This window comes from Pleurodeles waltl, chromosome 3_1, assembly GCF_031143425.1.
Source record: "Pleurodeles waltl isolate 20211129_DDA chromosome 3_1, aPleWal1.hap1.20221129, whole genome shotgun sequence".
Taxonomy (NCBI): Eukaryota; Metazoa; Chordata; class Amphibia; order Caudata; family Salamandridae; genus Pleurodeles; species Pleurodeles waltl.
In genome coordinates, this window is record NC_090440.1 from 1,977,594,380 (window position 1) to 1,977,620,105 (window position 25,726).

Below are 25,726 nucleotides of genomic sequence, written 5' to 3' on the forward strand. Positions count from 1 at the left end.
CGCAGCTGATCTCCGTAGGTTCCAACAGGTATCACGGGAGTCTGACTCTGTGTTCTGCCAGTCAGGAAGGAGCGTATTCATTGTATGGTCTTTCCACGGATGCCAGCAAAAGCAGAGGGTGTGATGGGAGACTGTGTCAAAGGCAGCTAATAGGTCCAGTAGGATGAGGTCTGCTGTTTGGCCGCAGTTGAGAAGAGAGCAGATGTCATCTTTGGCAGCAAGGAAGGCAGTCTTGGTGCTGTGTCTGCTCCTGAAACCTGATTGGGAGATGTCCAGGATGTTGTTATACTCAATGTGTTTGCGGAGCTGTGCATTGAGGGACTTTTCGATGACCTTGGCTGGGAAAGGCAGGAAAGAGATGGAGATGTAGTTCTTGAGATCCAGGGGGTTGGCCATGGGTTTCGTGAGAAGCAGGAGGATCTCGGCGTGCTTCCAGTCCTCGGGGAAGGTAGCCATCACCATGGAGCAGTTGAGAGTGTGGCGGAACTCGGGTGCGATGGAGGTGTTGGCTTTGTTGAAAATGTGGCGAGGAGAGGGATCAGTAGGGGCTCCCGAGTGGATGCTGCTTAAGGAGCGGGTCTCGTCCATGGTGACGGTGGTCCAGCAGTGCTGGATCTGTGGTTTACAGGATCCATGTTGGAGGGCTGTTGGTGGGCTCAGAGGGTCTTGGGGTCCGAAGCTATTGTAGATGTTCTTGATTTTTAAAGGGAAGAAGGTGGCTAGTCCGTCACAGAGGTCCTGAGATGGAGGGATGTTTGCAGCTTCCGACTGGGGTTTGTCGAACTTTTTAACCACGGCAAAGAGATCTTTGATATTGTGTGCGGTGGTGCTGATACAGTGCTCCAGGGCAGCTTTTCTAGTGGATCTGATAAGGTGGTTGTGGGATTTGATGGCGAATTTAAAGGCCACGAGGTCCTCTGGGGACTTGCTGTTTCTCCATCTTTTTTCAAGCAGTCTGCAGGTGCATCTGGAGTCCTGGAGTGCGGGGAAGAACCAGCTGAGGTTGTGTTTACCTGAGGTCATTCGGAGCGGCGCTAGGGTGTTAGCGCATTCGGAGATCCATTGGTGGAAGTTCCATGCTTAGATGTTTGCATCTGTGGCGAGGGGACAAGGTGACTTGCTGAGGGTGTTGGTGAGCTGTTCCTCAGTGATCTGTTTCCATTTCCTATATGGGGAGTGGAGGATAAGGAGGTGGACGGTAGGTGTGGTGATGGAGAAATACATGCAGTGGAGGTCAGTGCAGTATAGCATGGCGCTGTTGTCGGTGATGTTGTTGCTGGCGGAGAAAATGGGGTTGAGTGTGTGTCAAGCGATGTGTTTTAGCTAGGTGACCAGTTGCTTGAGGCCGATTGTGGCGACGTTCTTGAGCATGGAAGCGGTGTTGTGGTCATTGCAGTTGTCGATTTGATAGTTGAGGTCGCTGAGGAGAAAGTAGTTAGTGGCGGGGAGTGCGTCTGGGCAGGTGGAGTCTAGCAGGTCCCGGAGTTCAGGGGCGTGTTTGTGGACGGAGTGTATGTTGAGGAGGATGCAGTTAAGGCACTCAGGGTGGGTGTTCGATGGTCCTGTGGCAGGAGGATCTGGCATTTGATGTATGGTGAGGGTGCTGTGGCAGTTGAAGCACGAGAAAGGTCCATGGGTGTCTTGGGTGCTGCGAAATGGCAGGCGGTGGAGCGCCCTGTGTTCAATGCGTGGAGGGTCTTTGCGTTATAATGATGGATGGTCAGAGGACCAGGGATCGTGGCTCTGGGCGCGGTCCAGGCACGGACGGGCTTGCCTTTGGCGCGGCCACCATTAAGAAGGGGAGGGAGGTGGGACGGTCTGTTCAGCTGGGAGGAGGATGGGCGGGGCCACAGGGGCAGACAAATGGCCACTAGGCCACCAGGGATAAGGCTCAGGCTGGTGCCTGTGGGTGGTGGTGGGCCTCGAACTGAGAGTCAGGCAGGCTCTCAGTCCAATTTGCAGCAGCAGCAACAGGTGCAATGTAGAGGGGAACGAGCAGATGGTGACCAAGAGGCACAGCACCTTCATACAAGATAGGATACTCAGGATAGCGAATTGAGCAGAAAAGACTTCTCATAATACTGTTCTCAGTATTATGAGAAGCTTCTAGCTGGTTCTGTGGTCCCTATAACCCTATTGTTTGTTTTTGGAAATATGCTTTATTGATTTGACTGAAAACATATAAAGGCCGCCAACCAGAGGCAAGTTTTATTCTAACAAACATCCAGTAATCTTCCCTTCCGTATGACATATTCTCCTCCTCATATAATTGATTGTACATTATAAAGACCAATTTGAGGGAACATTAGAAAAAGCATTGTGTTATTTACAACTCACACATCACCCACTATAAATAATGGGCCAAACCGGGACCATCCCATGATGTGAATATACCTGGTATTGTTAGTTCTGATAGAAACGTTTACCCACAGATTCTTCACCTTTTAAATATCCCCAGGCGTCGACTATATCTGGAAGCTTTTGCATAGCAATTTCCTCCAGCGTCGACAGGTGGCGTCATGTGTCAAGCGACTTGTGCTACCTTGTGCCACTCCATCTTGTGCAGACGGGACACTGGGATCAATATATATATATTGATATATATATAAGTCACCTTCTCTCGCTTGGATCAATTGCTGTCTTTCGGTACCAACCAATGCGGATCCATAGCTTCAACTGTCATTTGACATATATGCGATTTTCTCATATTGTTTTCACAAAAGTGTGCAGAAAGTCATCTTAACCAGTAGGATTTAAACCATGTGGGGATGCATCACTCATACTATTTGGTGTCACACAATACACAAGGTACTTCTAGATAAGGCCATTTCTCTCATATGGGACCAAATCCAACGTCATTTCCCTTTCGGATTCCTACGAACCAGGTGGCGACACTGTATCAACTCCAACAACTCCAGCTAGCTACGGAGAACATTTCTGGTGCATCTTCAGGCTCCCTGATCCCAGGGGGCCTTCAACTGAGTTACAGTCAGCAGATCCATCCTCGATAACAACTGTGCCTCTTGACCTCATTATGAGATTGAGGACGATGTCAGGTCTGGGTCCATCATATGCTCCGCTCCATGTATGTCACGGTTATCTGGAATGGTGCTGTTATCGATGTTGCTAATGCCAGTTGCTAATCCGATTGTATTATCGTATTCTGAGGCCAATGATCCTCCTACTACCAGTGTTTATGCTCAGTCTGATGTTTACAGGGAGGAGCATCTATTGGAAATCAGACTTACAATCAGGGTGATATTGTGAAGGATTTACAAGATGCAAGTGAAATAGACGCTTCACCTGAAATTGGTCTGGCATCACCTAATCCTGTTATGGCCACCGAAAAGACAGCCTCCTTTGTTACAGTAATAAGGAGAGGAGCGGAAAATCTTGACCTTGTTATACCCACTTGAGGTAAAGACTACTTTGTTGATAGAAGTGTTGCACCCAACACATTCCACACAGTAGGCACTGTTGTCATTCAATGAGACTTTGACAGACGTGTTGTGGGCACCTGGAATAAGCCAACATCTTGCCCACCAATAAATAGACAAATTGCAAGTAGGCCTGCTCCCGGGGATGCGGAAAGTCTTTTGCAGCATCCAATGCCAGAAAGCCTTGTGCCACAACTGTACCAATCCTAATGCTTTTCCTATCACACCTTATAGGGAATCAAAGAAGAAGGAAGCATAAGCAAAAAGAATGTCTCTTCTGGCAGTTCGGCCCTATGTAAAAAAAATAAAAAATCATGCCTTTTAGGAACATGTATTGCGGCTGATGTATTATTTTCTGTCCCGGGTGAGGCCTGGCTGATTTTGAACAATGGTCGGTTGCTGATGGTCAGGATGCAGCTTAATTTTTCACTAAATCGGGCCTGGGCACAACTATTTAGGAAAGGCAATTGATACCAATGTGGTGCCCGGGTGCCATGCTTGGACCCGCTCCACAGGTATTTCCACACTTGCTAAAGGATATGCCTTTTGATGGCTCTAGGCTATCTGGGGCAAAAGTGGCTTCGGGCCTTGAAAGATTTAAAGTTATCAAGGTCACTGCCCACACTCTAGATCTGGCTTAGTCAGTTTCCCCAGCAGCACTCTTTTTGTAAATTTGGAGGAGAAAACAGTCAGAGACAGAGGCATTATTTGCTTCACTTACAGTTGACCACCCATTCCTTTAGATGCTGTGGTCAGGGAGCAGGATGACAGCGTTCAGGTCCACTAGGGCGACGTTCTGCCAAGAACCCCGCTTTCTTCCACAACTGGATGACAAACCCTTTAATTTGACCTTAACATCCCACAATCAATCAGTTTGAGGTTATATTGCCTTTTACCTCTCCAGTCGGAGTAGTATTTCTTCGGATCATTTCATGCTCCAGATCGTCTGACAAGGTTACTCCCTACCCTTTCTTACCTAGCCTAGAACTGCTACTTACACCACAATATTCCCAGAGGACTACTTGCCTATACTCCAAGGAAACGTTCTAGCTCTCTTGGCTAAGGAAGCAATTGAGAGGGTGCCAGTTTCAAAACCCCAGACTGGTTGTTACTCCTGTTACTTTCTGATACCGAAAAATACTGGAGACCTTCACCCCAATTTAGATTCCCACCAGGGGTGGCTCCTCCCCACCAGCAGCAGAAGCTGCAAAACGTTCACAACGAGGGATTAATAAACTAGGTTTATTAACCCCTCGTTATGAAAGGGGCGGGACATCTGGGCTGAGGAGCTGTGAGGGGGAGTGCTCAACACTCCCCCTCACTGCGCAAGTATGTTTGGCAGGCCGGCTGGCTCGGGCCGGCCAAACACACATGTGCTGTAGGCCCTCTCCAGCTCCAGCCAGGGCGCTCCCAGCCAATCATGACGTTGCTTTGAGCAGCGTCAGGATTGGCAGTAGGGCAGGCTGGGAGCCTGTGCTTGCCTGAAGCCAGCAGGGAAGAGGAGTGGGGCATGGGACCACGCCGAAAAGGTCAGTTGTTTTTTTAACATTTAATTTTATTAAGTTTTATGTGCCCCACCTGCGCGTCGCACCCGCACTTTCGAGCGAAGCGGGCCGCAACCGAATCCCACCCTCTGAACTTCTTCTTAAGAAAAGACAAGTTCAGGATGCTCACTCTCACCCAAGTTTTCTGCTTTCGATCCGGGAGACTAGATGTTAGTGTTGGATGTGCAAGATGCATATTTCCACATTCCCATTCTGCAGTCCCACAGACGGTATCTGCAGTTTCAGGTGGTCCAGGAGCACTTGCAATCCTCCATGCTTTCAATTGGTCTGACCAGTGCACTGTGGGAGTTCTCAAAGGTCATGGTGGTGGTTGCAGCCCATCTGCGGAGGTTGGAAATATTAGTCTTCCCATAAATCAACGACTGGCTATTGAAGATGCCCTCACCTGAAACAGCTATAAACCATCTCCAGACACCGGTCAACCTGTTGGCATTGTCGGATTTCTCCATTAATGAGCCAAAGTCACACCTGACTTCTTAACAGCAGCTATCCTACATCAGAGCCATCCTAGATACAGTGCTCTCCTGAGCTATTGCTCTCCCTCAACAAGTCCAGGAAATTAAGGCTTTCTTTGCTCCCACTCTTTCAACCTTTTTTTTTTCACATTTTTTTATTTGTTTATTCTTTTTATTGCAAACCAATCTCAGCATACAGTTGGAACACATATCAGGTTCTCATTAATAACAGCTCACACATGGTACACAACAGTATCCGGAAATTAGCCAACATTACACGACCACTGCACTTAACTCATCTCTTGTGACTAGCCCTTTAACTTTAACACCCCCCCCCCCCCAAAAGGTCCGGAATGATGACCCGCTCCTCCTTGATTATCCTACTGTGTCTCTGTATGCCACCCATTTTGACCATATTTTCTCATATTTCCTCATACATCCTCTTTTCTTATATATCACCTGTTCCGCCATTTGGCACCAGTCCAGTTCCCGCTTCCATTCTGTAATTCGCAGAGGGTCTCTCACTCCCTATCTCTGTGCGATATTTCACTTAGCAACACCGGCAGCTAATTGTACGTAAATCTTCTAATATCTAGGCCACCCCTCGTCTCTCATGATGCCCAGGAGCAACAATTTTGCCTCCAATGGTATGTGTAGCCCAGTTACTTTACCCATGATTTGTATCACTTTTTTCCAATACTCCTGAATCAACGGACATCCCCACAAGGTATGAAAAAAGGATCCCACTACGTCACAACCTCATGTACACAGGTCGGATTCAGTACGGCCCATTCTATGCAATAGTGATCTATAGTAGTATGCTCTATGTAGAACCCTCAACTGTATAAGATAGAAGCGGGCCCTTATTGCTACCTCTCTAGGGCTCTGATCCACCTCTACCCAATCCTCGTCCTCTAGTGTTCCAAGATCGTACTCCCAGGTGGTACGTAAGGTTTTCAAAGGGTCTGCAGAGTTATTCATAATTTTCTTATAGGTCAGGAGATGGCCTTACTTGCCACGGGTTCCGTCAGCAGTCTATCTTCTAGGGGCGATGATTCTGGTAGCTGTTCCCCATCCAATATTTACATGTGTAATGCGTGTCCAAGCTGTAACAGCCTATAGCGTTCCAACTGCCCCATCTCATACTCCCGTTCGAGGTCCTCAAATGTCAGGAGCGCCTGCTCCTCCACACATCCCCCAGGCATTCTATCCCAATAAGCTTTGATTTCCGAAACCCCTGTAATTTCCCGACCTCCTGAAGGCGCGTACTGTCCCATAGTGGAGTTTATTTGTCAGCTTTCCCTCCCAACCCAAGAATCCGCTGGTCGCCCTCCAGGCTCTCACCACCGACTAGGTATGGAATGGCAGACAGTCTAACCGTACGCCCCCATATAGTAGCGAGGGGTAGCCCCTAGGCACATTGCCTCTCTGTCCACCCGAAATGCCGGGCCATCTCTTGAATATGCACAGTTGTGCTGCCCAATAGTATTAATATTTTGGAGCACCCCATGTGGCACCCTGTAGGGGGTATTTTGAAGACAATACAGCAGCCGTGGCAGGGCCATTACCTTGAATAATACGGCGCATCCCATCAGAGACACTGTTTCAACCTTTGATTCGAGTCTCCGTGAGAGCAGCTCTGAGGCTCCTGGGGCTCTTATCCTCCTGAACCTTGCACGTGGAGTGGATCACACCAAGTGGCACATGCGGGCTCTGCAGTGGGAATTGAAATCTCAGTGGACTCAGAACTAAGGAAATCGGTCAGATTCCATCCAGGTGTTGGAGGAGACGGCAAAGGAACTGCAGTGGTGGTTGCTTGACCACAATTAGACCATGGCAGACCCCTCTTCCCTACCCCATTTGGAGTTAACAATCAGGACAGAAGCATCATTTTGGGTTGGGAAGGTCAATTGGGAGAGATGGGAATAAGATGATTCTGATCCCCATAGGGAAACTCGCCTCCACATCAGCTTGCTGGAGTTGCAAGCGATTCGCTTAGCACTGAAGGCGTTCCTCCTTACTATCAACAGAGAATGGATGCTGGTTCTCACAGACAATACAACCATTATGTAGTATTGCAACAAACAGGGTGGAATGGGGTCATAGGTTCTGTGGCAGGAAACCCTTTGCATCTGCAAGTGGCTGACCGTTTATGGCATATATCTGATCACCCAGCACCTGGCAGAAATTTTAAGCACCTGGGCGGACGATCTCGGCAGTCGCTGCTTAGTGGACCATGAATGACAATAACACTTGGAGGAGGCTCAGGGTGTCTCCCAACAAGGAGGATAACCGTGGCCCATTCTACACTCCACCAGAAAAAATGAACAGTGGTGTGATTTTTGCGCATTAGTTTCCCAGACAGTCTTCCATAGGAGACACCTTTCGCCTACATTGAGGCACGGGCTCCTGTATGCCTTTCCGATCAACCTCTCCTGCCCAGGGTGCTCAAGGAATTCAAGAGAGACCAGACCCATGTCATCCTAGTTGTTCCGGACTGGGTGAGGAAAGTATGTTACCCCGAACTTCTAGCCATGAGCATATATCCTCCAATAGGGATGCCTCTTCTGGTGGACCTACTGTCACAGCAGTAGGGCAGGGTCCTACACCAGAGTCTACACAACCTATACCTTCATGCAGGGAGATTAATTGGAAACCAATTTATGACATTCTATCTCCCTTCTGAAGCATTTGGTGCAATTCTGGAAGGTAGGAGTCCTTCTACAAAAACTGTTTATTGAGGACACAGGGGAGAGTTTGTTGTGTGGTAGTGTTCTTGTCACATCCAATCCCAACAGGATTTCCTGTCCGGTATATTATTGTTTTGTTTCTCTTTGGCCCAGCAGGGTCTGGCTGTGGCCACAGTTAAAGGTTACTTATCTGTCCTTTTGGCCTTTTTACGATTGCCAGATCAGCCATCCCTTTTCAGATCAGCCGTTATGATGCATTTTTTTAAAGGGGCTGGCCCACATGTTCCCACTTACTCCACTTATAAGGCTGCATCGGGATCAAAATATTTTCTTAACCTATCTGATGTTCTTGCCCTTTCAGCCTAGACACAGTTGTCTATTATGCCTACTCACACTTCAGTGTTCCTCATTGCCATTAAACCTGCGAGGTGGGTGAGTGGACTTCAGGCCTTATCTTCAGATCCACCATTTATCTACTTTTTCTGGCCAAGTTAGTCCCTCAAACAAATGCAGCATTACTACCTAAGATAGTCACGCCTCTTCATGTAGGGCAATCCATCACCTTGTCATCATTTTATGCACCGCCCCATCCTTCAAAGGAGGAGGAATGTCTACATCATATCAATGCAATCCAAGAAGGGAGTCCTTAGTTTCTACATTGAGAGCACTAGGGAATTTCGACAGGATAAACAACTGTCTTTTGGGTTTTCTGGGACAAATAAGGGCATGGTGGTACACAAAAGATCAATTTCTAGATGGATTGTCTGATGTGTTAAGATCTGCTATGGGCTGGTCAAAAAGCAGTCCTCAGAGAGTTTACGTTCTCAATCCACTAGAGCAGAGGCTGCTACCACAACACTAGCGTGCAGTGTGCCAGTCTTGGATAGTTGCCAGGCTGCTACGTAGGCGTACCCCAACACGTTCACAAACCACTACTATTTTGACAACTAAGTCCGACAGGAAGGGCACTTCGCCAGTTCTGTCCTGCAGGATTACCTGGTCTAATTAATTCCACAGACCCACAAACCTCAAAGGTACTGCTCTGGTATTTGTTCAAAAGGTGAAGAATCTGCTGTTAGAAGTCCCTATCAGAAGAACAATATACTTACCTTCAGTAACACCTTTTCTAGTAGACACTCTAAAAAAACTGCAGATTCCTGACCCACTGTCCCTCATCCCCGTTCTGTGGAATGGTCTTATTCTGACCAATCTTAATACTCAAAAAAGCTCTGCACAGTTTCATATTGGTTTTTATGGGCTCCATGTCTATTGATGTTGCTTGACGCCACCTGTTGATACTGTAGGGTATTGCTATGCAAAAGCTTCTGGGTTCAGTCTCATGTTTGGGGATATTCAAAAGGTGGGGAATCTGCATTTAGCTAGAATCTTGATCAGAAAAAGCATTACCAAAGTTAAGTAACTTGTTTTTATGGCACAATCATCAGCCAGGTATCTTTCTTGAGGAATAATTACCCAATAGTTTACAAATTAAATGTAATAATGCATTGCTGGCAATTGAATATATTCCCTACTGACGCAGTCAGTCTCTCATCTTTAAATGCACCATTATGAGACAGTAACACTTGGGGCCAGATTTACTAACATTTGACACAGCAATTCAGAAAAGCAACTCACTGCGCTGCAGCAAATGGAGATGGCAGGAATGTGCCATATCTACTAAGACACCTTCCTGCACAGAAATAATGCTTAGAGCTTTTTTCCTCTTTTTAAGTGTGCTGCGCAATACAGCACACTTACAAAGGTTAAGCAACGAGGGGAAGATAGTTCTCCTTGTTGCACCTCTATTGGGAAGGTGTACAATTTTCATGCATTCCTAGGTTTACCATCCTTAGTAAATCTGGGAATGCACCAAAAAGAATGCGAGGATGACTAGGAACACCCACTCTCCAACCATTTAACTCCTTCCTGGCGCAGAGTACCACAAGGTAGCAACTTCCTCAGCCTTGTGTTATTCTGGATTTAACAAGCCACGCATGGCAGCATAAGGTGGCGTTGCATGGCATGGTAAATCTGACTTAAAGATTGCGTTGCCCTTGTGTCACCTTACGTAACTCAAGGGAAATGCAATCCTTCTGTAAATCTGAGGCTTAGCATAGTGTGAGCAAGAAATACTTAGTTTTGGATTGGGCTGTAGTACTTAAAATACTACAGAAGTCCAGGAACATATTTCAGAGAGCATTTGTTGCACATTAGTTGCTCATTTGCAGATTGCTGTGGTAGCTCTAGGACCAGTATATAGGTCTACTCTATGGCAGCCACGTATATCTGTAAATCTGCCTGATGCACTGTGTTGGTTCAATCTTTGTTACTAATTTAGAAGAAACTAAGGGCCAGATGTAAGACAAAATGACGTTGTGTGGCGCTGCGCCAAATTTGGCAGCACCGTGCACTGTCATTTTCAAAACACAGGGATGCGCCATATTTACTAGAATAGGTCACATCCTGTGTTTCCCCCTGTGGCAGCACTAAATATGCTGCTGTGCGCCAACACAGCAACCCTTGCACCATAGTGCAAGGATGGCTGTGTTGAGGGGGAGATTGTTTTTGTGCACGAAGCAGCACCTTCATGCACAAAAACAATCTTAAATGGCGATTTGCTCTTTCCATGTGTCCTGCAGAATGCAGCATACATAGAAAGAACACAAAACGAGGAGAAATGTGCTGCGTGTGAAGGGGCCGTATTTAAAAGGTGGCGTTAAGCCACAAAAAGTGGGTTAAAGCCACTTTGTAACTACGGTGCAGTGCATAGCGCCACCAGAGCATCACTAAAAGTGATGCTCCGGGGGCACTAGGGGCTCCTAAATATACCCCTAAATATATTGGGTTAAACAATTCTTCGACAATGACTTCCTCTCCTCTGTCTCTTTCTGTATAGGTTCATTCAATCATTAATTTATGAAATGTGTATAGTACTGTAGTTTTTGCATGATGCTTCATACCTGTCCCAGGCACAATTTCTGCTTTGAAAATATGTTTAATAAGATAAAATACATGTGGTTGAGTGAGGTGAAAACAAAAAGAATGAAATCAGGATATGACAAGGATTGTTCTTTCGGAGTTTAGAAGGCCAATGCCAATCTAGTTATTTTGTGGTCACAGGTTGGCAGTGGTTTCTTCCTCTTGCTAGCATCAGGGTAATGGGAATGAGCAATGGCTGGCATCCTGGGTTACGTGGGTCAAGGACTAACGTCCTGGTTACTTACCGGTAATCTTCATTACTGCAAGTCCAAGTGTTCCCTGATACAAGTTTCACATGCAAGATAAGATCCCCAACTTCCCCCCAATATGGTGGCTGACTACCCAGTCACCACTAGAAAAGGGAGGAAGTACTACATCATAGTCTGTTAATTTGTGTAAGCCATTAAAGACAACCAATATAAAAGATATAATCAATCCCACCTTCCGGGAGGGAGAGGGTGGGATTTAGGACTGTATCCGGGAAGACCTGGTCTCAGAGTAGTGAAAATTACCAGTAAGTAACTGGAGCATTACCTCCTTGTCTGTCTTCCCGGCTCCAGTCCTCACATGTGAGACAGTACCCAAGCATACCAGATTAATTATATCTGTGACGTATAACACAAACTCTGTTCAATGCAAATTTTTTCATGGTTTCAAACAAAATATTACACTTCATGTCATAAAGAGAATTCATGAAATTACATTGTCAGTTATTATGCAAATGAAGGCAGAACGTAATTCCAAAAAGAGGATGAAAAGTCTTCCCCAATAGGACCTTATAATGGGACAAATAAGTAGGAGGAGAACTCTATGTTGCTGCACAGCAAATGTATTGAAGAGAGGCCGCCTTGAATCACACCCATGAGGCAGAAATGTCTCTAGTCTATCTACTGTGTACCTGCAGGGGGTCAGACTCATCAGATAACCCATACGCTTTAATAATGGTTGACTTAAGCCATCTCGAAATAGTAGCTGAAGGTGGACGAGAACCTTTATCAGGAACACTAAAGGTAACAAAAAGGGAATCTAACTTTCTAAAATATGGAGTCTGCTCCAAGTATATGGGCAACGTGCTATGCAAATCTACAGCATGCATCAGCTCTTCCTCCTCTGAGGTATGAGCGGAAAAAGGTAGGTAGCAATCTCAGGCAAAAATGCATTGCTTGGAAGAAGAACCAACTTATCTGAGGAACAAAGGTATAAAAGATGGAACTGGCAGAAGAGCCCTTCTCCCTGATCAAACAGCAACTAGAAAAACTACTTTTTCAGTAAGAAAATTCAAGTCTGCTGAATCAAGTGGTTTAAATGGAGAACCAGTTGAAGCCCCAAACTGGAGTTGGAAAGCAAATCGGAGGATGCTGTAAAAAGAAGTTACGTAGTAGATCAGACGCTAAAGGAGCAATCACAGTCACTCCGTTACCCCTGAAAGCTAGAATAGCAGCCCACTGTGCTATGATGACAGAGAATGTTAAACCTAGAACAGATCCATCACATAAGAAATCAAGAATCCTAACAGGCTCACACCGTGTAGGCTGTATGTTCCTCAATGCACACAAATGCTCAAATTTACACCAATGGTGAGAATACACTTTTAAAGTAGCTGGGTGCCTTGAAAGTTGAACTGAATCTGTCACTTCTTCCAAACATCCTTGCTTAAGGAGGATTACCCTTTCAACAGCCTGATCCCAGATTCAATCGGCTGAGAAATGTTTGAGAGGGATGAAGAGGAAAAACCCATGGCGGTGACACTGCTAACTGGCAAACGAGAGGAAACCACATTCTCAGAGCCCAACCTAGGATGACTAGTAGGACTGTTGCTCGAACCGCCTGAATTTTCTGCAGGACCGGAGGAATCAAGCAGAAGGGAAGGAAGCAATACAGAAGATCCTGAGGCCAAGTGATTGACCCATACTGCTGGAGAAAGAATCAAGGAGCAAGAGTGAGAAAGACAGGCATTGTCCTCTGTGGCAAAGAGGTTGAGCCACGGCTGACCGCACCTGACACGTCCTGAAACACGAAAGGACCTAGGCATAGATGAATCATGGAGGGAAACTTCTTGCTGAGTTGGTCAGCAGGCCCATTCTCATTCCCCACAAGACAATCTGCCCTTAGAGAGTGAAGCTGATGTTCTGCCCAAACACAAATCTGCCAGGAAAGGAGAGAGATAGAGTGACACGTGCCCCCTGCCGATTCAAGTATGCCCTCACAAACTGGTTGTCATATGAATACACGCTGCATGATTCCTGATAATGGGAGGAAAGAATTTCAGGGCTTTTACTACTGCTTCTAATTCCTTCCAATTAGAAGAAGCGCCTGTTTCATGTGGGATCCACCTCCCCTGAGCCCTGGCTGACCACCACCCTCCTTGCTGGCATCTGCATTAACAACCATAGGTTGGGGCTGACTGATCTTGAAACCGCCTTCTAGAGTCACTGGACGGAGCCACCACTGAAGATCCTCCGAAATCTGCTGGTTCCCTGGAACCAGAGCCTCGAAGTCCTGAGACATGGGGTTCCAATAGGCTGGAAAATGATGGACAAGAGGAAATAGATTTAGCCTGCTCCAAGGAACCACCACTAAAGCAGAAGCCATCTATCACTGACTCCACAACCAAAGATGTGCTGATGCCTGAGACCACAGTAAGAGCTGATGCGCTGGAACAATTGCAACATGAAGATATATATCTTGCGTATCCAGAAATGCCTGATAGTCCTTTTGCTGTAACAGTGGAAAGATAATTTGCAGAGTCGTCATATTTTGAAAGTCTGATGGACTAAGATATGATTGAGGCCATTGAGATCCAGTACCAGGTGAAAAAAGCCTAAGACCTTTTCCACTAGAAACAGGACTGAAGAAGGAACTGGTACAATTGCTGCTTTTCAGAGGAGATTTTCAATTCTCACCAGGGGTGCTTCACCAGAGTAGTTGTCCTGAAACATGATGGAGGGGGCTTGGAAAAGTCCAGTCTGTAACCTTCTGGAACCACCTTCACTACCCATTGATCCAGAATTAAGCATTTCCAAACATCCTGAAAAAGCAGAAGGTGTCCCCCACTGGCAGGTCCTGACGACAGTCATGCGTTTGAAGAGGGAGGGTTGACAGTAGCAGACTGGGATTGGGGTTCTTCTGAAATCTGGGCCTCCCTTCCACGACCCCTTCCTCGAAAGGGCTGAGATGTCCCTTCCACATTTCCTGGTGGCAAAGCACGCCCGAATCCAAAAGCTCTACCTCTGGGTTTCACAGGGAGCAAAAGCTTTTTGCTTTCAGCTGTCCTTTTGACGTTACCCTCCAATTGTGGGCCAAAAAGGGAGGCACCATCAAAGGACAATTTCTGAAAAAACTACTACTATCCTGCTTCCGCCTTCCATGACCTCATCCATAGATGTTGGCGAGCAGAAATAGCAGCTCCTGAGGCTGCTCCAGAGGCACATAAACTGCCAAAGGACAGGTCAGAAAGGAAATTGTGCTGTTGCTCCAAAAGGCTAAGAACCAAATAACAATACAACCCCTCTGACAAGTGATCAGCCAGGCATGCAAATCTTTCAAGAGCAATAGCACTGTGTAAGTAATGTATGTGTTAGCTCTAACAGAGGCCACATAGATTGCTTCACTGCCCCTCCACTTTCTTATCCACCGGATCTTGGGGGGGGGGGGATGTATCCTCCGGGATAAAGTTTCCTTGCGAAGACAGACTGGCCTTCAGCGTGTGTCCCCTTACCACAGCAGGAAATTCCTCAGAGAATTTAGTTACAGTGTTCCGCTTTGCAAGAAATTTGGGGAAAAAAGACTTGTCAATGTACCTCCACTCATGTTCCAAAACCTTCTTAATGGCACCATGCAGAAGGACTGATTTAGGTTCTGATTTGTGATACTGTGACCAGAAATCATCCTTTTCAGGAGTGGAATGAGGAGCAAGAATGCTTATATTTTCCCTTAAATGTTGAATAATTTCAGGCAGTTTAGGACCCTGGATAAAACGTCCTTTCCTGCTATCATTGTCTATATCTAAAGCATGATTATCATCATCTGCCTCAAATCTGGGGACCTTAGGTGAAAAAGGCCTCTCTAGCCTTGAAGCTGGCTTCTATAGCCATTTGAATCAATTGCTGAACTGTGGCCAATGGGGGCAAAGATTCAGTGGACGGAGCAGGTATGAGTTCAGAAGCCTCCCCCATCGCAATAGTAATCCCCAGGAATGTTACAGTCGCAGGACGCCAAGTAACCGGCCGAGACTTCCTGTATTGACCGGTTTCTAAACAACACGGGTCTCGTGAGAATCGTCAGGGGAACCCAGTTGCGGCGCCCCATTTGGCCTGGGGATAAACAACTATTTCTATCAGGAAGCCCTCGCAGCGCCCAGGGCCACTCCACCAAAGGTAGCAGGCGTATTTCTACCGGGGAACACACCATGACATCTATTAAAGGCTACTCTGAATGACTGCTCTAGCAAGTCTCAGAGATAGTTAGAATGTGGGGGCCCTGAGGACAGGAAGTGGCGCGGGCGCGCCGGATTGGTCCTAAGGTAAGTGGGGGTGGGATTAGAAGGGGAGGTTATAAGGGGGTGGAAGGGTGGGGTCGGCCTCTTTTCTGGGCCAACCTAGTTAGGAAGCTTGAGTTGAGGAAGGAGGGCGGCAACGAGAGGCAAGTGCGGGTTTCGGCAGTGTTAGTGTCAGGGCGAGGGGAGGGCTGCATGCGCGTAGCGTCAGGACAGGGCCAGGTGCAGGGCAGTGTGCGCGCAGGAGGGCGGGTGGGTGCGGCTGGGCACACGCGGCCTGGAGGCCTCGCCGCGGCCCTTGGGGAGCGGCCCCGGCGGTAACAACAGGTGCGCGGAGGCTTTTCAGCCCCCGGCGCCTAAATTTTGGCACAAGTGGGAAGGGAGGCAACAGGCGCGCGGAGGCCATCTGGCCCCCGGCGCTCAATTTTGGAAGCGTACAGGGAAGTGCAGGGCCGGGCAGCCACGCGCACATAAGTAAGCGGAGGGGGGGCGCTCCCATTATTTCATATAAAGCACAACTGCTAACGCGCAAGGCGCGCAAATGTGTTGGGCACCAGAAAGATAGGCCACAGGGTTTTTTAAAGCGCGTGGTGCCTGAGCGGGCCCCACAATTAACTGTCATTCTTTCTGAGACATTTTTCCGGACAATATGCCAGTATAGACAGCGACGGAGGCCACACTGGGGACATCATAGAAGGGGGGGGCATAACAGGGTGGGGCCCATAATCAATTTGGTTTGCATTTGGCACAAGGCTGAGAGAGGCACACACAAGGGGCAGGCCAGAGGGCTCTGGTCATTTACAGGCAACACAGGCCAGAGGGGGGCCCGCACTGGGTTAAGGACACGCATCTTTCACTGGGATGAAGGCAGTAAGGCGCCATGTCAACCAGCCATGACGCAGAGGCAGTCAGGGCGCACTTCGCATTTTAGGCGAAGCCGGCCGGGCGGATTTACTCAGGCCCGGGGTTCTGGAGCAGGCCTGGGTTGGCATGACCCGGCCAATGTGGGCTGCGTCAAGTGGAGTGGCGGCGGCAATTGCCGCCTGTGAGTCACAGGATTCAGAGGGGGACAAGGATGAAGTCCCGGGGATACAGGAACAGGTACCAGAAGTGGGGATGGAGACACTTGACACGCTCAGTCCCTTAATTTTCAGCGGGGAAACACAGGGCACACAGGACCCAGGCCCAGGGCCCACAGGAGCAAGCCGCGCAGGCTCACCTGCGGGCAGGCCCCCCTGGGGGGGGGTAGGAGACATTACGGTAGGGCAGGGCCCAGAGCCACAAGGGGATGCAAGCGAGCAGCCGGGGCCCAGTGGGGGGGGGGGGCGGATGGGTCAACCTATCAATGGTGCATGGGGCCCCAGCCAAAAAGCGAGGAAAATATGCAGGGAAACCCGGGGGGTGTTTAGGCAGACCCAAGGCCCCCCGCGTCAGGCCAGACCAGCAAAACACAAGACAAGCGGGGAGGCTGGGGTGATGAGGACCCCGGGCCCCGCTGCGCGAGGAACTTGGGACCAGGCAGATGCTTGGGACTTGGAAGCCAGAATTCGTGAGCAGCGTAGGGCTGTAGCAGAAACCGAGGCCAGGTGGGCCCAGTTGTGTAAAGACAGGGAGGAAGCGGGTACCCGGTGCGAAGACAAAACAAGGAGCAGGGAAGCCACAGACATGAGGGAGACCCAGCCGGACAGGGCAGGCGCAGGAAGCTGGGTTTGGATACCACAGACTGAAGAGGGTAGGGGTCAGGAGGCTCGTGCGGCCGAAGGGCGGGTCGGCACGGGAAGCCCCAGTGGCGCTCACGGCCACATGGGTAGAGGGAATACGATGTCAGCAATGGAGGTTGACAAGAGAAGGGGGATGCCAACTGGGTGCAATACGGCCCAAACACGTTGGTCCGAAGCACTAGAGGGGTCTGCGGCAGCCTTCTCTACTTCGCGGGAACGTGGGTACCACAACGATGGCATGCGCCATTTGGGTCAATTGTCAACAGAAGCACCGGCAACAAAGTTACAGGGATATGTTGGGTAGGTGAGGAAGAGTTGGAATTGGACTATGAGGAAGATGGGCAGGATTGGGAAGACGGAGAGATACGAGATGAGGAGGTGAGCGGTGTTAAAAAAGGGGGGGGCATGGGCACAAGTGCGGCGCAACCCCTGATTTTGTTTCTCAGGACACCGTCGTGGCTGAGGGGCCAGCAGGACTACGGCAAACAAGGACACGTGGCAGAGCGATGAGGAGAACACTGCGTAATTTGGGGGAGACAGTCGGAGGTAAGGGGAGATGTGGTCAGTCTGGGGCGATGGGGGGGGGGAAGTTACAGGGGTGACTTGTACTAGTAAATCCATAGGTGTAGGAGACGGGTCGGTGTTGGAGACACCAGGTTTGGTTTCAGGACAGAAGGGGGAAGGGACTAAAGATAAGGAGACGGCATCCACCACCGTCACAACAATAGGTAGCCAGACGGCAGGGGAAGACACAAATACTGAGGACAAAGAGGAGGCAGTTCGTAAGAAGCGTCTGCCGTACATGGGTTTGGCCATGCCCCTGGGGTCTCACGTTGCAGAAAAGACAAAGGCGAGGATCTGGAAACATGAATACGTAGATGTTTTTAAGTTATTACACAGGGACATTCAGGCCAAGGAAGGATCTAAAGAGGAGGAATGGGAGTTGGCACGCAGGCCCAAGGTTCCTATTACAATGGACAATTGGACGTCCGCATTCCTGATATTCGCTAGTATATATTGCGAAAAGTACCCAGACAGGGCCATTGCGCTTTTCAAATACATGGACATTATTAGGAAGTCCCAGATGCACTTTGGGGGGGTTTGCATGGCTGAGTTATGATGAGGAGTTTAGGGCTCGGGTGAGCGAAAAGCCGTGGGGAGATGTAGATCCTGAGTTATGGATGCAATGGATGGCATCGGCGCAGGCATCGGCGTCCACTCATACGGCCAGCGGACTGCCAGTAATATATAAGCCTTTTCAGGCACGCCCCGCCTCGGGAGGGGCGGGCACTGCTACAAAAACGCTGGTGTCCAACACAGGGGCTTGTTGGAATTTCAACAAGGGTTTCTGCTCACGGGCACAGTGTAGGTTTAAACATGATTGCTCCAAGTGCGGGGGCCGTCATCGAGTCATTCAGTGCTTCTCCCTTAACAGCCCTGCAGAACAGTGGAGGGCGGCGAGAGGAAGAGGCTCACAAGGAGCTCCTGCTCCAAAAGGGTCCTACACCAGTTAGATTGGAAGTGTTGCTGCCTTGGTTGCACAGGTATCCAAACGCGGATAAGGCACGACAATTGGAATGGGGTTTCCGAGAGAGTTTTAGGGTAGGCTATCAAGGTCCCCGGCAGAGGAGGTGGGCAGACAATTTGCGGTCTGCTAAGGAACAGCCTCAGGTAGTGCGGGATAAACTGGAGAAGGAGGTAGCACTCGGGAGAATAGCTGGTCCGTTTTTTGACTGGCCAACGGATCACTTGATGATATCCCCTTTAGGGGTGGTCCTCAAAAAAGCGCTGGGCGAGTTCCGGCTGATACATCATTTGTCATGGCCTGAAGGTGCGTCGGGGAACGATTTTATCGCGCAGGAGGACACCAAGGTAATTTACGCTTCGGTGGATGATGCAGTGAAGTTAGTTTTGAGGTGCGGGATAAAAGCGGAAATGGCAAAATGTGACATACAATCAGCCTTTAGGTTGTTACCCATTCATCCAGCAGATTTTGACCTCTTAGGAATGCAGCTGGACGGAGCTATATACGTGGACACAGTCTTACCTATGGGTTCTGCGATATCATGTGCTTTATTTGAAACGTTCAGCACCTTTTTGCAGTGGGTCTTTGTTAAAACGAGTGGCCATAGGGCGGTGACGCACTATCTAGATGATTTTCTATTTGTAGGGGCAGCCGCATCCGGAGCATGTGGACAGGCTTTGGCAGGTTTTCAGAAGCTAGCGCTGCAGACAGGAGTGCCATTGGCCCCGGAAAAGACAGAGGGACCGCTATCAATTTTGACCTTTTTGGGCATCGAATTAGATGCAGAAACAATGGTGGCCAGATTGCCAGCGTCAAAAGTGATGGAAATACTGGAATGTCTGGCATTTGTGCGGACATTGCACAAAATGGATTTACGAATGGCACAAAAACTGTTAGGATACCTCAATTTTGCGTGTAGGGTAGTGAGGGGAGGACAAACGTTTTGTAGATGATTGGGACTGTCCATGTCGGGAGCAGGGCTACCACATCATAGGATAAGAGTTTCCTTGGCCCTGAGGGAAGACATCAAGGTATGGCCGATTTTCCTGAAGAAATGTAATGGGGTACCAATGTCTTTTGGTGACTCTGATACGGTCTGGCAGGTTCAAATATTTTCAGATGCGGCAGGAGCGTCTGGTTTCGGCATCTACTGGGACCGCAGGTGGTGCGCTGAAACATGGCCCCAGCAATGGTTACAACAGGGGAGGAGCATTGCCTTCCTCGAGTTTTTTCCACTATTAGTGGCACTGGCAGTCTGGGGACGGGAATTAGCCAACAGGGCGGTGGTTTTTCAGGTAGACAACATGACTAGTGGAATTGGTTAACAGACAGAGGGCTAGGGACCTCAGAGTTTTGCGTTTATTACGACAATTTATGCTGCAATGTTTATCTCTCAATGTTATCTTTAAAGCTGCACACATACCGGGGGTTTACAACGAGATTGCAGACTCCCTATCTCGTTCACAGTGGCGGCGTTTTCGCGAGTTGGCACCAGGAGCGGAACGGAACAAGACTGCGTCCCAGCAGACATTTGGGAGTGGGGGGCATGATGATCTCGGGGCTGGTGGAGATGTCTTTAGCGGTATCTACGCGGTGAAGTTACAGGCTCGCATGTTTGGAGTTTCAATCTTTTGAGGCATTTGTGGGCAATTTTTGGGCACAGGGATCACAGACTTTGGAGGCACGGGCTTTGCGCTTTGTGCTGTTTCTGATTAAGGAGGGTCTATCCCCGGCCACAATAGGAGGAAAGTTGGCAGGTGTTTCATTCTATGGGAAACTTTTCTTTGGTACGGATCCAGCGCGTAATGATTTATTAGGTAGAATGTTGAAAGGTTGGGGCAGGGTCAGTGCCGGGACGGCCAGTTTGGCAAGAGAACCCATTACTTTTGAGATACTGCGGGAACTGTTGCACGTCTTGCCTGTATGTTGTATGGACGAGTATGAAGTAGGACTTTTTCGGTTATGCATGGTTTGGATGTTTTTCGGCACAAATATCTGAATTGTTGGGCGTAGGGAACGAATTTGGGGTGAAAGTGAAGGAGGTTTGCATGCACAAGGAAAGGTTGGGGATATGGCTCAGGCGGTCCAAGACGGACCTGTTAGGAAAGGGGAAATGGGTATGGTTGGAAAAAGGAGGAGATGATCTAGAGTGCCCGGTGAAAGAGTGGATGGATTTCAAACAGAAGCTGAGAGGGGCTGGGGAAACAGGGGTGTTGGTGCACGCTTCAGGTAAAAAACTCACTAGCTATCAGCTGTTGCAGGTTTTGAGGATGGCACTGGGACGGACGGGGCGGCGAGCAGGGGATTCCAGAACGCATTCCTTCAGGATTGGGGCAGCTACAGCGGCAGCTCATTTAGGTTGGGACTGGGCTAAGATCAAAGCTATAGGTAGATGGAAATCTAGATGCTGTGAGCGTTACGTTAGGCCTCGATGAAATACAGGTTGGGGGAGGGGGTTTAGATGTTTACAACAAATGTTATAGTGTTTTTTCCTTGCAGGATGCGTGGCCGGGCCGCAGAAGGATAAGATGGTGACATGGCTGGTCGGTCACTCATTCGTTCACTGGGCGGCGAAATTCGCAGAAAAACAAATTTACGGTAGGTCAATGGGACTGCCCAGCAGACACCACGAAGTTTGTTGGTGGGGAAAGAGCGGCATGAGGTGGGGGAGTTTACTTCCATTTATCACAGGGAACTTGCCGCAGTGGGGATGTCCGGACTTATTACTGATACATTTGGGGGAAAATGATTTGGTGAAGCAATCAGGGCTCACATTGATTCAGTTCATGCAGAAGGACTTGGAGCTATTGAAGCAAAAACTATGCAGGACATGCCTGGTGTGGACGGAATTTGTACCCAGACGGGTATGGAGAGGGGCAATTAATCATGGAGCCATTGAGCGGGCTCGGAAAAAGATGAACAGAGCAATGAGGGTATTTTGCTGGGCCCAGGGGATCAAGGTACTGAGACATGAGGACATTAAGGAACAAGATGGGACACTGTTCAGAGAGGATGGTATGCACTTATCACAATTAGGAAATGCGTACTATTTGACGGAGTTGAGGTTGATGTTGGAGAACTTATGGGGAGATAATCTGTGGATTAGGGAATAAAAAGGAAAAGAAAATACCGTAAACAGGGGGTTTACAGGGTGGGGCAGCAAAACGCCACATGGGGTTTGCTGGTTGGCAGGAAATGGGGGAGGGGGAGAGCCAGATGCGGGCTTGTCCCCCTTTCCAAGGGGAAAAACGAGGTCAAGGATCAGAATGGGGGGGGTGGGATGTTACAAACAAGGAGGGCATGAAAGGAATAGGGGAGTGCCTAGGGGAGGAGATTTGAGGAGAGCCATTGGAAGAGAGAGTGAAGGGCATAGGGAAGCCCTAAAGTTAAGGATGAGCAAAAGGGAGTTATACAGTTCAAAGTTATTGATGTTATGTTAAATCCTGTCCCAAATAAATGACCTTTTACACCAGCTATGAGTGTCACTGTATGTGTGTCCCGATGTGGGGGCCCGCGGAAAGAGACTCGTTCTAGTCTCTCCGCAGGCCTGTTCGGGAGGACAGGAAGTGGCGTGGGCGCGCCGGATTGGTCCTAAGGTAAGTGGGGGTGGGATTAGAAGGGGGGTTGTAAGGAGGTGGAAGGGTGGGGTCGGCCTCTTTTCCGGGCCGACCTAGTTAGGAAGGTTGAGTTGACCACCCACCCGCCCGGCAGATAGGAAAGGAGGTAGGAATGGTGACAGTTAGAGGGCGTTCAGAAGATGGGTTGGGAAGAAGGTTTTGACGTCAGTTAGGGCAGGTGATGTTTTCAAGGTTTTAGCAGGTAATGGGAGAGGGGGAGAGCCAGATGCGGGCTTGTCCCCCTTTCCAAGGGGAAAAATGAGGTGAAGGATCAGAATGGGGGGGTGGGATGTTACAAACAAGGAGGGCATGAAAGGAATAGGGGAGTGCCTAGGGGAGGAGATTTGAGGAGAGCCATTGGAAGAGAGAGTGAAGGGCATAGGGAAGCTCTAAAGTTAAGGTTGGGCAAAAGGGAGTTATACAGTTCAAAGTTATTGATGGTATGTTAAATTCTGTCCTAAATAAATGACCTTTTACACCAGCTATCGGTGTCACTGTATGTGTGTCCCGAATGTGCCCTTCCTGTCTCTCTTACTTAAGCAAAGTTTAAGGACGAACGAAATACGTTAACAAGAGGACTGCTAAATTAAATCCCAAAACTTACAAATAAAGAAAGAAAACATAAAACACTTACATGCATCAGCTAGAACAGAAAGAAAAGAACTGGGAATTATATAGTACTTCCTCCCTTTTCTAGAGGTGGCTGGGTAGTCGGCACCAATATTGGGGGGAAGTAATTTAAGGGAACAGGTCTGTGAAACTGAGATATTATCTTGCATGTGAGGACTGGAACAGGGAAAACAAACGAGGAGGTAATGGCGTAAAGCACATTTGATACATAGGTACCTACAGTTGATGATCATATGATCATTACTCCTGAACTTATTTGAAGCATGACTTCTAAACCGCTGCAGCATCTTGATTCAAAGCTCAGAGTATAGCCACAGCATGCCCTTGCCGCACCACTTTCATCTAAAAATTTTGTTGTGTTCTGCATTACTTTTAAACATAATCGCATTTCCGCAGTCAAGATAAACTAGTGGCTCAGAGTTTACAGTTTGGTTGATGATAAAGTTCAAATTGCTGTAGTGTTCGTCATTATTCTGGTTTTCCAGATTTTGTAACTATTTGGTAATTCATTTCCGAGCGCATCCCTGGTTAACATGCGTTTACTGGTGTCACCGGTGTTTGTCGTCAGTTTCAAGTGGGTCCCCATGGCTTGATCCTTTATCTATTAATAAGGGTGCGGATGGCAGGAAGGGCAATTGCTGCCTTTAACAGAGTTCTCACGTACATACATACTTCTTCATGACTCATCAGGGTTAGCCAGCACTTGCAGCATCCTAGACATCCGGGCGCGTTGCAAACCTAATTGCAATCCCAATTATTAAAATTAAGACAGCGGCTAATACGGCAAGTCCACGTCTGAGGATCAGCTCCATCACGGACAGAGCTTGAACAGAGGAAGCATCAGGGTCCTGAGAAGGTTCTCCTTGCTCCACAAGCATGTCCTCATGCTTCTCGCAGTTAGTAAGTTCAGCCAGTGTCATGTCGCCATGTTCGTCTGGTTCCACTACAAAACAAATGGATGAAACTAAATTCTGTGAAAGTGCAAGTTAGAAAGGACAAAATGATATGAACAATAACTTGTGAAAGGAAGAGAGTTAGAGGAGGAGAATAAGAGCCCTACAGTGGAGAGCAGGACGTGACTAGTGAGGATCTGCATGAGAAGACAGGGGAAATGAAATGGGGTGGGAATAAAGAATGTTCGGATGGATACCTCTACCTTCAGATTCCTCACATTCTGACTTTCTCTGGCACACCAATGTCAGTTCCCTTTTTTGCGCCCTCCTCAATGCAGAACCAGAGCTGCTCTCTGGGTTTTTCTTCACATTTTTATACCATTTTCATCAAAAACACTACTGCGCTAATAATCTGGTTTCAAGCCTTGGCTCTCCTGTAATTGATTGACGTTCATATCCGTCCCCATAAGGTCTGTCTGTGGTGCTGGGGTCAAATAATAGCTCGAAGTCATGTGACAAATGCAGCCTCATGCAAACCAAGGCCATTCACCAGCCATGCATGCGACAAGGATAAGGCTCAATGCTGGTCACAATCTCGTTCCTCACCCTGCTGTGAGGAGACGAAGAGGAGAAGGAATGACAACACCCCTCTAGGTTACGGGAGAGGTCACCTCAGTACTCTTCACCTCTAGCGGAGTCCTCCTAGAAGCCATTGCTTGTCGATACCACTCTACCTGAGAAGTCCCTTCCTCTGGCTTAAGGATCAATGCTGCCCCTTTGATGTCCAAAGAGCTAGCACCTGTGCTGGTTTACCCAGAGTTCCTGGACCGAGAGCTGACCCAGCAGAGTTCCTCTGCTCCATGATGTAGGAAAGTACCATCTTGCCTGGCATGTTACCCCCATTTTTTCACTGTATATATGTTGTTTTAGTTGTATGTGTCACTGGGACCCTGGTAACCCAGGGCCCCAGTGCTCATAAGTGTGCCTGAATGTGTTACCTGTGTAGTGACTAACTGTCTCACTGAGGCTCTGCTAATCAGAACCTCAGTGGTTATGCTCTCTCATTTCTTTCCAAATTGTCACTAACAGGCTAGTGACCATTTTTACCAATTTACATTGGCTTACTGGAACACCCTTATAATTCCCTAGTATATGGTACTGCGGTACCCAGGGTATTGGGGTTCCAGGAGATCCCTATGGGCTGCAGCATTTCTTTTGCCACCCATAGGGAGCTCTGACAATTCTTACACAGGCCTGCCACTGCAGCCTGAGTGAAATAACGTCCACGTTATTTCACAGCCATTTTAAACTGCACTTAAGTAACTTATAAGTCACCTATATGTCTAACCTTTACCTGGTAAAGGTTAGGTGCAAAGTTACTTAGTGTGAGGGCACCCTGGCACTAGCCAAGGTGCCCCCACATTGTTCAGAGCCAATTCCCTGAACTTTGTGAGTGCGGGGACACCATTACACGCGTGCACTACATATAGGTCACTACCTATATGTAGCTTCACAATGGTAACTCCGAATATGGCCATGTAACATGTCTAAGATCATGGAATTGCCCCCTCTATGCCATCCTGGCATTGTTGGCACAATTCGATGATCCCAGTGGTCTGTAGCACAGACCCTGGTACTGCCAACCTGCCCTTCCTGGGGTTTCACTGCAGCTGCTGCTGCTGCCAACCCCTCAGACAGGCATCTGCCCTCCTGGGGTCA

General features: G+C 48.4%; 1 protein-coding gene across 1 annotated transcript in view; it reads right to left on the minus strand.

Annotated features, from left to right (window-relative positions):
* Nucleotides 1–2,182: 2,182 nt before the first annotated feature.
* Nucleotides 2,183–25,726, minus strand: part of LOC138285878 (multidrug and toxin extrusion protein 1-like) — a 679,999-nt gene continuing 656,455 nt past the window's right edge. The window contains exon 17 of the mRNA XM_069226370.1: nucleotides 2,183–24,057. Coding sequence (XP_069082471.1) covers nucleotides 23,828–24,057 — 230 coding nt within the window. The 3' untranslated portion in view covers nucleotides 2,183–23,827. The remainder of the gene's footprint in view (nucleotides 24,058–25,726) is intronic.